The sequence below is a fragment of the Panthera tigris genome, chromosome F2, assembly GCF_018350195.1.
Source record: "Panthera tigris isolate Pti1 chromosome F2, P.tigris_Pti1_mat1.1, whole genome shotgun sequence".
Taxonomy (NCBI): domain Eukaryota; kingdom Metazoa; phylum Chordata; class Mammalia; order Carnivora; family Felidae; genus Panthera; species Panthera tigris.
Genome location: NC_056676.1, coordinates 46,712,823 through 46,725,085, shown reverse-complemented (window position 1 = coordinate 46,725,085; position 12,263 = coordinate 46,712,823). Strand labels below are relative to the sequence as shown.

The window sequence follows — 12,263 nt, the reverse complement described above, 5'->3', positions numbered from 1 at the left end:
AGAGGGAGACATAGAATCCAAAGCAGGCTCCAGGCTCTGAGCTGTTAGCACAGAGCCCAACACTGGGCTCCAACTCACAAACCACAAGATCAAGATCAAGACCTGAGCTGAAGTCTGAGGCTTAACCCACTGAGCCACCCAGGTGCCCCTATATACCACATCTTCTTTATCCATTCATCTATTGATGGACTCTTGGGCTCTTTTCAATAGTCTGGCTATTGTTGATGAAAGTTTTAATCCTTGGGGCTCCTGGGTGGCTCAGTTGATTAAGCTCAAAGCCTGGAGCCTGCTTCAAATTCTTTGTCTCCCTCTCTCTCTCCCCCTCCCACCCCTCCCTCAAAAAGAAATAAACATTAAAAAAAAAAAAAAGACAGTTTTAATCCTCACTCCCTTGTTTGATATGTTCACCAGTCCTATCTGGAGACCATCTAGGAGCCCCACCCTAAGCCACGCATTAGCATAAATTCAGGTAAGCTCAAAAGGAGCTCCTTATCAATGACAAAAGACACTCCTATCACTCAGGAAATTCCAAGGGTTTAGGAGCTTTGTGCTGGGAATGGGGTTGAAGACCAAATCTATTTCTTATTTTACCCTAAGTGAGTTCCTTGGAATTTCCAGGTGAATCTCAAAATAAGCTTGTTGATTTATGCAAAAATGACAGCTGAGATTTTGATAGGAGAAGCACTGAATCTGCAGATAAATTTGGGGAATATTGCTAGTTTTATAATATTACATTTTTTGATCCATGTACATGGAATGCCTTTCCATTTATTTAGGTTTTCTTTAAGTTCTTTCAACAATGTTTTGTAGCATTTAGAATATAAGTTTTGCACTTCTTTGTAAAGTCATTCCTAAGTATTTTATTCTTTTTGATGCTATTCTAATAAATTGCGGTATTTTAAAAACCAATTCTAACATCTCTGAAATTGAGATATACTGTACAATCAAGGGTATCTTAGCATTATGCCATAGTACAAGTGGCAGTAATTTTTTTTTTTATCTTGGTGGAGATACATGTGATTTACCATCAATAGCTTCTTTGATTCAAGACCATATGGTATTAAATGTGAAATGTCTATAAAACATTAAAGTGGAAATGGAAAATAGGCATTTGGATATATCGATTTAGAAATCAGAAGAGAGTTGAACTAGAAGATAGATGTAGGGTCATCTGAAGTTCATTATTTTATTATTAAAAAAAAATTTTTTAATGCTTATTTATTTTTGAGAGAGAAAGAGACAGAGCACAAGCAGGGGAGGGGCAGAGAGAGGAGACACAGAATCCAAAGCAGGTGCCAGGCTCTGAGCTGTCAGCACAAAACCTGACACAGGGCTCAAACTCACAAACCATGAGATCATGACCTGAGCTGAAGTCAGATGCTCAACCGAGTGAGCCACTCAGGCACCCCCGAAGTTCATTAATTTAAAGCCACAGCAATGAATGAGATTTTTTGGGAAAACAGAGGTTCCTGCCCTGAGAAATCACAATAAGAAGTCGATTAGAAGAATAAGATCTAGAAAAGGGAACATTTTTGTTTTGAGTTATTGTTGTCATTATTGCTATTATTATGCATCACTAAGTGGAAGGACCTATGGGGCCAGGACCTTGCCTCTTTTATACTCGAACGAACCTCTCTAAGCTAAGCACTTTCCTATATTTAGCTATTAACCTACATATCACAGATAAATTGGGAAAAGTGATTCAGAATAATCCGTTCATTTGAGAAATAATATATTGATTAACCATCAGCTCTCTCAGCCCTGAAAATCAGACATGAATACAAATAAATCAGTCTTTTCAAGTCTCCAGAGAAGCATTTTAATCTGATTGTGATTTTGGATTGAAAATAGGCACATGCTTATTGCATATTGACCTAGAGTAATTTTCGAAAGGTAGAAGAAGAAAACCAGTCGGTAGAAATACTGCAGCATTCACAATTAAAAGCAGAAATGTGTATAAAAATCCTTCCAAGGCGTTCGTATCCCATTTGCTGCCACATTTCTATAGAATAAGTAGGACACCAGCTGGTAGTAATGCTAATTCATCCGCCTTTCCTTTACTGTTTGTCACTTCTCAGATGCTGAATCTTATCCATCCCTTTTTTCCCTTTTTCCCTTCAGATTTCAAATGCCCTAACCAACATATAGTTACTATAATACCACACCCTCTATGCAGTAGTTCTCAACCAAGGGAGTTTTTTGACCCCCAGAAGACATGTGGAAAGGTATGGAGACATTTTTCTTTTGTCAGAACTGGAGATAGGGTGCTACTGACTTCAAAAGGGTACAGGACAGGGATGTTGCCTCACATCTTACAATCCCCAGGGCAGCCCCTCATAACAATGAATTATCTAGCCCAAAGCGTCAGTAGTGCCAAGGTTGAGAAACTGTACCAATGGGGCTGAGTTTTTAGGTATATGAACTTTCCGGGAGCACTCTCCTTAGCTTTTACCAAATTCTCAAAGGTGGTATAACGCAGAATTTTAAGGAACACTGGCTTAAATGGATGTTTCACCTAGGCCTTGGTAACAAGTGGCATATTAATACTATTTCACAGCAAAAATCACCTCTCTAGTTAAGACGACTTATCTTAGCTGGCCAAATTTCGCTGTCCCTTTCCACTGCCCACTCTGATTCATGGCCAAACACAACTCTTTGGATTTCCTGTCTCTAGGTTCTCCAAAACCACAATCCCCTTCTAGTAGACAGGTTAATACAGTTATCATGGTTATGGTGAATATTGATTAAGCTAGAGCTTCATGATATGCCAGGTTTTGGTTTCTCTAGACACCTCCAGTTCCTTTGGGTCAGTATCTATTTGGGCATGTGGTGATGAAAATTAGCTTACAACTGAAAACTAAAGATATTTAAAAAAAAATTTTTTAAACATTTATTATTGAGAGACAGAGAGAGACAGAGCAAGAGCATGGGAGGGGCAGAGAGAGGAGGAGACACAGAATACCAAGCAGGCTACAACCTCTGAGCTGTCAGCACAAAGCCTGATGAAGGGCTGGAACTTACAAACTGTGGGATCATGACCTCAGCTCAAGTCGGAGGCTTAAGCGACTGAGCCACCCAGGCGCCCCTTTCCTGGTTAAACAGTTCAGCTGTAATAGCTGTATCCCAGTCCAGCTAACCTGGGATGTAGTTATATTAAACTAGCAACTCCTGCGCACTTACAGGCAAATTTGGGAGAGTGGAGGCTATGGGCAAGGTGACTGGGTCAAATGCAAAAGCCTCCCTTTTCCTTGTTACGAATAAATCAAATTAGAAACCAACAAGGGGGGGGGGTGGGTGCACGAGAGAATAAAGCCAATGTCTAAAATGCCCTTTCCAGATAATCAGCAGATACAATAATCGTTACAATCGCAATCGCTCTTAATCAGATACTGGAAGTTGGCTGTTGTGGCCTATAAATCAAGAGAAACCAAACCAACCCAACTTAGCCATTTCCCCAAATGTTAGCAACTCTGTATAGTTAGTAGTCCGCTAATCCGATCAGGGAGCCCTAGCCAGCAACACTGAGGCTGGAATCCTGAACTCCCTAAAAACCCCAGACTGGTAAAATAAATAAATAACCGGGGTTTCCGTGGGAACGCGGTAAAGGGAGGCCGATGAGAGAACAAAGGCCGCGTCCCTATTAGGGGCTGCCGGGCCCACGGGCCGCACTGGGGGCGAGGGCGGCGGTGCGTCCGGGTGGCGGGCTGCCCGCTGTCCCACGCCGCCGCGGCGCTGGCGCACCTCTCCCGGCCAGTCCCCGGAGCCACAGCATAGCAGGGCGCCGGCGAGGCGGGAGGCGAGTGCGAAGGGCCGCGGGGGCCGAGGCTGGCCGCCGCCCGAGTGAGTGTGCTAGCGAGCGACTTGTGAAACACGCCGCGGGCCGTCACCCAGCAGGACAGCGAACACGCGGCGCGGCGCCGGCTGAAGCCGCCTAGATAGCGCACGCGGGAGAGGAGGGGCGCCGGGGACAGAAAGCGACGTCCCCTGCAGTTCCCGTCTCGCAGGGGTCGCCGGCGCCGCCAGGCCCCGCCCCCTGGCGCTTATGTAATAGGGGCGCACTGCCATTGGCCTGCGCGACCGGAAAGGGCGCAGGCGTGCGAGCAGAGGAGGGGCGGGGGAGGTGGCCGCAGCAGGAAGGCGAGTGGGCGGCGAAAAGCGGGCGGGCGCTGGGGCGACTGGGAGAGCTGCGCGGCGTGCGCGGGCACGAGCGTAGTGGCCTCCCCCGAGGCTGAGGCGGCGGCGGGCGCGCGCGGCGGCGGGTTCGAGGCGCGGGCTGTTGTGCTCTCCGCTCTCCTCTTTCCCTTCCTTGGCGGGTGGAGGAGGCCGAAGCGGTGCTGGGCGCGCTCCCCCTTGCTCTCCCTCCGGCCACCTCCCCCGGCCCTCTCGCGCTGCGCGGTCTCTCCGACGCAAGACTGTCCCGGCCCGGGTGAGCGGCAGTGGGGGCGGCGCTGACGCCGCAGGACGTCCGGGAGCCGGGGTGGGGGCCCGGCGGCGGGGTCGCCGCGGGTCGCGAGGGGCCGCCGGCCTCCCCGTCTCCCAGGCGGCGGCCCGTCCTGTCCCAGCGCGGGCCGCGGGCAGGAGGGAGAGCTCGGGCGCCTGCCAGGCCCTGCAGGTGGCCGGGTTGCAGGCCGCGGAGCGGAGCGGTAACCTTACCCCTTGGCGACAGCAGCTGGTCGGTTTCTCGAGGCCCGGGCTCCCCGTGGCCGAAGGGGCCGGGTTTGGGGCGGCCAAAGCCTCGGGGAGGCGCGTCTCGGGCCGGAATCTGTGCGGAGTGGCGGGTAGGTGGGGGCTGTGTGGCCGGACCGGGGAAGGAGCTCCCCGAGGCGGGAGAGGCCGGTTGGGAAGGAAGGTGGGCCGGGCTGCAGCTGGGGTCGGTCAAGTGTTGGGTGAGATAGACCTTACTCCTGGTGCTTTTCTCTACCCTCGGTGAACGGATGTAGTTAAAACGTGGGGGTCAGGATGTTGATCACTGCCTGGGCCTCTTCGTTTCAGATGGTTATGGAGAATGATCCTACTTCCTGGATCGAAAAATCTTTTCTTAGTTGTTTGGGTTTTAAGAGGATCTTAGGGGGCACTCCTTACTTGTTGCCTCCTGTAAAAGCTCTTCATTTTAGAACAACTCTTTATTCGTTCTACTTCCCTCTTTGCAGCCCTCTCGGAAAATTACAGTAAATAAGAGTAACATTAAAAATCTGCGTTTAAGGTATTTGTAAGTGACTTGTTGCCCCTGAGTTTGTCGTATGTAATTAAGAAGTTGTGCTTAAGATTTTGTAGAAAATTCGATTTGGCTTGAGAGCATTTCTTAAGTTGAGCTGTCCAAAAGCAGGTGGCTTGTTCGTTTGCATTTCTGCTTTCAGAAAGGAAATTAATGCAGTGAGTTGTTGGAAGTTAGGGGCCTACCCCACGCATTTAGACTGTTGATTCGATTTCCTTTACGGGGTGTTCAGTTTTCTGTTTTAAAAATAAGAACAAGCTACAACAGTCTTTACTTATCAAAGCTTTTATGGTTTTATTTACTACTTTAGATGACAGTGGAAAATAGGTTAAATCTATTGTGTAATGTTATATTTTAGGAGAAGTCCTAGGTGGAAAAGTTAAAAATAATATTCGTCTCATGACATTGTACAGAGCGCTGCCTGAAAGTGGTATCAGAATAGCTAATATCTTGTAATTATCAAAGAAATTTCTGGAATTAGTGGCATTAAAACAATTGAGGTTACCCGCAAAATCAGTGTTAGCATGCGTGGCAGACATTGTGTAGAAGAGTTCAGAAGCCTGAGAGGACTGAAGTATTGTAACATAAGGTACTGATACAAGATGTTATAATAGACTGGGATACATAAAGATTGCGTACCTATTACCATCCACCTCATACTCAAGTATCTAAAACTGTTTCTGTGGGAACAGGTTTGATATGCTGCCAAAACATTTGTACTTAAATATACTTAAAATCATTCCGTTTGGCTTGGAAATGATACATATTTGGCTTTTGAAAAGCGAAAATGGAAGTTTGGTGTTCAAGGACTAACACATCTGGTAATATTTACCATTATATGGGAACGGGGTTCTTACATTCGGCTAGCATACTAAAAATTTTTGTAGTTTGTTAAAATAGCTGGCTTTTTAGAAAAGCGTTGGGTCTCTTCTATATTTTACTTGACTTTCAGTTCAGTGTTAAATACTAGTGGGAACTTGTCCAAGCAGTGTATTTATGTATTGTTTCCCTTTTTCCTTTTTTGGGGAGAACCTCATGTGCTTCTATGAAATGCTTTGATTTTATATCCATTAACTAATTAGGATCCCAGTCAGAAAAAGCCAGTACTGTTTTCTGGTTAAAGGTGATGTAGGTCCATGTTATGTTCACGCCCTGCAGTGATTTAGAAGTTTAAAACTTAATTGCAGTGCTAGTCAAAGCTATACATAGGAATTCTACTTAGGACCCAATTTCAATATATTTAAAAGGTAGCTGGGGCTCATAGGCCCTTTATGAGCACGTTTAACGTGTGTTGTCCAATAGAAGACTTTAATGTTTTTTATTAAGTTTTTATTTTAATTCCAGTAGAGTTAGCATGTAGTGTTACATTAATTTCAGGTGTACAATATTAGTGATTCAATAATTCTATACATTACTCAATGCTCATCATGATGAGTGTATTTCTTAATCCCCATCACCTATTTCACCCATCCCCCTACCCACCTCTGATAACCATCAGGTCTTTATAGTTAAGAGTCTGTTTCTTGGTTTGAGAAGCCTTTAATTTTTTTTTTAAGTTTCTGCAGTTCTTCCTTTTTTTTTTTTTTTTTGTTTTTTGTTTTTTTTTTTGTTTTATAAGTTTATTTGAAGAGCAAGCAAGAGCAGGGGAGGGAGAGAGAGAATCCCAAGCAGGCCCTGTACTGACAGTGTGGGGCTTGAACTCAATAACCGTGAGATTATGACCTGAGCTGAAATCAAGAATCAACCAACAGCCACCCAGGTGCTCCACGAAGACTTAAATTTAATGAAAAAGTAAAAGTAATTTTTTCAGTGACATTTATTTTTAACCCATTTAGCTTCATTTCAGACTATCAGTAGTAAAAAGTGGTACCTTTCATTTTTGTAAAGGTACCTTTACCCTTTTTACAAGGTTTATTCTCTCAATTGGGAACTAATTTAATCTTATTTAGTAATTTCTCCAGCAATCCTGCAAAGATCAGTTGTTTAGAAAGATTTAGAACAGCATAGTGGTTTTATATAACCTGAGTATTTAGGAGAACAGTTCCCATTGCTCTTAGGATCTCCTTCAGAACCTTTAGATGACAGCTCTAAATTTCTCTTAAATTGTAAGAATCTTAATTCATGACAGTTAATACTAGAAAGGGAAAGTACCTTTGCAAAGTGATCAAGCAATTGCTTGGGGAAGAGTGCTAAACTTTTTTGGTAAAGTTTTGAAGGTTACGTATGGCAAAGTGTACAGATCTTAGATGTACAGCTCAGTGAGTTTTTACAAGTGAACACACCTATATAACCATTACCCTGATCAAGAGATAGAACACATCAACTGCCCCCCATGCCCTTTTTTCCCAGTCACCACCTCCTAGATTAGCTTTGCCTGTTTTGAACTGTATACAACCCGTGTGTTGTGTCTGGCTTCTTTCCTTTAACACTGGATACAACCCTGTTGTTACTTGTAACCATAGTTTTTTTCTTTTTGAATGCAGGTAGTATTCCATTGATAAGTATACCACAAATTATCCATTTTATTATTAACTGGAATTTGCATTGTTTCCAGTTTTGGAAACAAGTACTCTGGACATTCTCGTATTGCCTTTGGGTGGATATGTACATTTGCATTTCTGTTGGGAAATGCAACATTTCTGTTGGGTGTATATGTACATTTGCATTTATATCGGGAGTGGAATTATTAGGTTTATAGAGTACACCAAAACAGTTTTCGACAGTGGTTGTACTAATTTATTCTCTAGTAGCATTGTATGTGAGAATTTGAAAACCCATACATTTTGACTGACAGCTCTATAGAACTTAAGTCTTCAACTCTTGAGAGCATTACCATACTTCGATTACTCGGTATTAATCACTCTAATGCCTCAATTTCTGTTTTTAGATATGGCTCGTGGACAGCAGAAGATTCAGTCGCAGCAGAAAAATGCCAAAAAGCAAGCTGGACAAAAGAAGAAACAAGGACATGACCAAAAGGCTGCTGCCAAAGCTGCCTTAATATATACCTGCACTGTCTGTAGGGTAAGGGGAGTGGGATGGCATAACCCTCCTGTGGACAGTTCTTTGCTTAGATGTTGCTGTATCGAGGTTAAAGTTTTGCAGCCATGGCAAAATAAATAGCTTGGAGAGCTGCTTATTTTTGGTTTCCATCTTCAGTTGTCTCTTCCATAAATATTTTCTTGAATGGCTCCTGTGGCCAGGCACAGTTCTCTAGGTGTTGGGGGAAGGGAGTGAACAAAGCAAAGTCCTTTTCCTCGTGAAGAATAAAGATGTCTTCTTCAGGGCAGATACTACACTTTGAACTTTGTAAGAAGTCAGATCTACATTCTTAGTTTAGAGCTGTACGAGACACAAGTATACCCCTGGTTATATAATTGTCTTTTTTCTTCACTAAATTCTTAGGAGGTCTGCAAAACTCTACAGAGTATTTTTACGTTAGGGCCTTTCCTAGAATTAATATGTTTTATTAGATTTGAAGAGTAGTCATAACAACTACTATTGAGTGCATATCTGGTGTTCTACACGTATGAGCCCATTAATCCCTACAATCACCCTATGAGATAAAGGACTTTTATTCTCATTTTACAGAAAAGTAAACTGAGCCATGGGGATTAAATAACTTGTGCAGGGTCACCCAGCTAGTACAGAGAAGAGCTGGGATCTGAAGCTGGGCAGTCTAGTTCCTGAGCCCACCCTCCAGGCCACCATACCACACTTCCTTTCAAAGAAGTTTTTCTTCAGTTCCAAGCCAGTTTCTTTCTTGCTTTTTTGTAAGCTCAGCACCTTTGAAGTTCGTGAATAGAAGTGCCAAAGGAAAAATACATAGTGACGGTGGTCCAGTACATATGCATGTATACATATGTATATGTATTTTTTTCCAAAGCCCCACACCTTGGTAGGGTTGTGGGAAGGGATCTTGGTAAGACACGATTCCAAAACTAAAGTTTATCATCTGAAGGCATTACTGATGAAATTGAAGTTTCTAACTACATGAAAGTTCTTGTTAAGAGAGGAAACCTATTACATTAAGTATCTTGTTCATATTGAGCTTTGAGACACTCAAAATAATGCAATTGAGCAACTTTAAATTCTCTTTGGAAAGAGACAGGGTAAAAGTAAATTTCATTAAATTACTGATGAGTAAATGCTTCGATTTGAAAGTACTAGAGTAGGGGTGCCTGTGTGGCTCAAACATCTGACTCTTGATCTCCGCTCCTGAGTGGGATTGAGCCCTGCAGTGGGCTCTCTGCTGACAGCACAGAGCCTGCTTGGAATTCTCTCTCTGCCCCTACCCCGATTGCATGCACCCCTCCCTCCCTCCCCCCCCCCATACATACATACACACACACACACACTAAATAAGTAAATCAAGTTTTAAAAAATAATAAAAGACCTAGAGTAGTTCACCTCTTTAAACTCCCAAAAATAGCCAAAACTTGTATTTCATGTTTTGTTTAACTGCCTGAGCAAGAGGATCAATTACTGAAGGTCCTTGCCTAGGGAAGTTGGTGTAGTGTAACATTTGAGAACTGAAGTACAGTATGAGGTTGAAACAGGTCTTGGACAAATTACACCCTAGGTTTTAGTTTCTTACGTGAAATGAGGAATAATAGTAGGAACTAATTTAAGGTTAGTGGGAAGGTCCTATGAGAATTCAGGTAACCTGCTTAACATAATGTGTTAAGTAAATGTTATCTCTTGTTTCCTGTTAAACAAGCGGAATCCTTTATGTAACCCACCTATTCTCCATATGTGAAATACAGTCACACGTTAGGAATTTCTTTGTTACAAGGTCCTTTTTCATATGCCAGCCACTAGTTGCAGGAACTTAAAAGTATTTTGAGATGATTGTCTATCGTGAGCAGGCTCAGGATTTGAAAAGTTAACACATTTTTATTTCATGAATAAGGTCTAACTCTTTTTTTGCACATTTTTTAAAATTAGACACAAATGCCAGACCCTAAGACCTTCAAGCAGCACTTTGAAAGCAAGCATCCTAAGACTCCACTTCCTCCAGAATTGGCTGATGTTCAGGCATAAAGTTGTTTACAGGTAGTTGACCTTTTGTCTTTTCATTTGTTAATGTCAAGGTTGTATACGAGAGCAAAATTATCTTCTGTTACTGAAATTAATGTCTACCTTTTTTCTAGCTGAGATTTTATTGCTTCCCCTTTTTTAAGTTAGTGTTTACCTTCACAACTGTTAAAAACCCATTTTCCCAAACCAGATCTTCTCAATGCCTTTGAAACACCCAAGTTTTTACTACTGTAGCCCAAAATGGGGGGCTGAGGTGATGCTGGCCAGCTCTGGTCCAAGAATGGAAGAGACTTACCAGCCTAAAGAAAGTAACTATTATAAAGGCATTTGAGGGTCTTGCTCCCAGAAATGATGCAGAACAATGTTCCTGAGTGCCTTGTTGCAGGTATTTTAGAGTGTTTAACAGAGCTTCTGAATGCATTGAAATATGTAGCAAAATGTGGGCTTACACTGTATAAACTTTATAGTTGCTTGAAAATAATCAGTTTACATTTTTTGTGTGGTTTTTGTTTTCTCTAAGTGGTGGTGATGGTGTGAGATAACTTCCTTTTTAAAGTAAATTTATCAAAGATTTGTGTATAAAATCATTGACAGATCCATCAGAATGACTTGGTAGCTTATGCATGTGGTGCATTTTTCTTAGACATTTGAAATGCATATAAGTGGTATTTGTGCAATGCTTGCATTCACTGAAAATTCCGTTTATGTTTTATAGGTGAATTCACAACACCTTTGGCTCTTCTACTGTCTCAGACCTTAGGTAACAAACCTGCAGCTGCTTTTCTAACAAACTGTTGATCAGCAAAAATAAAGGGGCTACAGAAACACTCATTTTTATGCTGTTCCCTTTTGGGCTTCATGCAAAGACAATTCTGTGTAAATGTACAGTTGACTCTGATTTGGAAATCTGAAAATCAGTCCATCCTTGTTATAAAAAATTTTTTTACAATTGTAATTATATTGATGTTCATATTGTGTAAAATAACTCATTTAATAAAGTAGTACTTTGATTTTACAACATCACAGGATAAATGGTTCTAGAAATTCTGTTCTAACCTTCCACATTATTTGCCTTATAAAAATCTAATGAATTCGTCAGCTAGAATTGCAAGCGCAGTTCCTATCTCCCTTTCTCAGCTCAGTGGCAGGTTCGCTAGTTACATTGGAGCAGACTCATTCATAGTTTTACTGGCAGCTGCTGGTCTAGGTGAAGAATGACTTACCTGCTGCCTTAGTATATTACCACCATGTGTCATTTCCCCCTCTGATCATTTCCTGTGTTTGAGGTTGGAATATTTTAGCCTGCTGTGTGACCTGGCTGTAGCTGCCAGCCAGGTATACCCTCTAGATAACTGACAAATTGCTAATGTGGTTGGATTTTCAGTGAGCCCTTCTGAAAGAATAGGTTCTGAAGTATATGCCGTAGCGAAATAATCCAGCTTTCGTTTAATGCAAACCTGATGGATCACGTGTGAACTGGTAAAGATCTGTCTTATATAAGTTACACCTATGGATTCTTTCACAGTTCTTCAAGTTCATTAATTTGAGATTACAACTCCACATTTGATGGAATTTATTAGTAATTTGGCCAATTTTATGAGTGGTTTTCCTTAATAGGAAGATTGGAATGACTTGCTGCTGGGTTAATTCCCAGAACCTTCTCCCTCCTTTCGTTTGTAAGTGAATGGTTGGTTTTAGAAGTTTACTTTGTACTGGTTCCTGAAATCAAAGACTGTACAGTATGATTTGTCTGAACTAGAAAAGTATTAAAATGGGCCAATGTCCACATTCTTTTGGCTCTAAGGATGGGGAAGTGGGTTGGTTCCGATGGATGAGGTATATCCCATCCAGTTAAGGAAGACTAATTTTAGGGTCCTCCTAATTTGCTTTTGTCAGCTATTAGCTTTACTAGTGAAACTGCTTTAACTCGGTTTAAAATTTGAAGTTAATATAATAGGAAGAACACTCAACTATTTACTGGTAATTGCTTAGAGCCACGAATCTGATC

General features: G+C 42.2%; 1 protein-coding gene across 3 annotated transcripts; it reads left to right on the top strand.

Annotated features, from left to right (window-relative positions):
- The first annotated feature begins 3,664 nt into the window (after positions 1–3,664).
- On the top strand, positions 3,665–11,278 carry ZNF706 (zinc finger protein 706). Of its 3 annotated transcripts, none has more exons than XM_042973217.1 (4): positions 3,665–3,840; positions 8,103–8,239; positions 10,163–10,270; positions 10,971–11,278. In XM_042973217.1, the coding sequence occupies exons 2-3, from the start codon at positions 8,105–8,107 to the stop codon at positions 10,256–10,258; spliced, it is 231 nt and encodes a 76-aa protein (XP_042829151.1). In that variant the 5' UTR covers positions 3,665–3,840; positions 8,103–8,104; the 3' UTR covers positions 10,259–10,270; positions 10,971–11,278. The 3 variants fall into 3 exon arrangements, with proteins under 3 accessions (XP_042829151.1, XP_042829153.1, XP_042829152.1); XM_042973219.1 differs by lacking the exon at positions 3,665–3,840 and adding an exon at positions 4,165–4,426; XM_042973218.1 differs by lacking the exon at positions 3,665–3,840 and adding an exon at positions 4,472–4,778.
- The last annotated feature ends 985 nt before the right edge of the window (positions 11,279–12,263 follow it).

Bases quoted from the DNA above. Each gene is read 5' to 3' on its own strand.
- ZNF706 (XM_042973217.1), top strand. From the start codon at position 8,105: ATGGCTCGTGGACAGCAGAAGATTCAGTCGCAGCAGAAAAATGCCAAA. The intron at 8,240-10,162 runs GTAAGGGGAGTG...TTTTAAAATTAG, and splicing joins ATACCTGCACTGTCTGTAGG to ACACAAATGCCAGACCCTAA.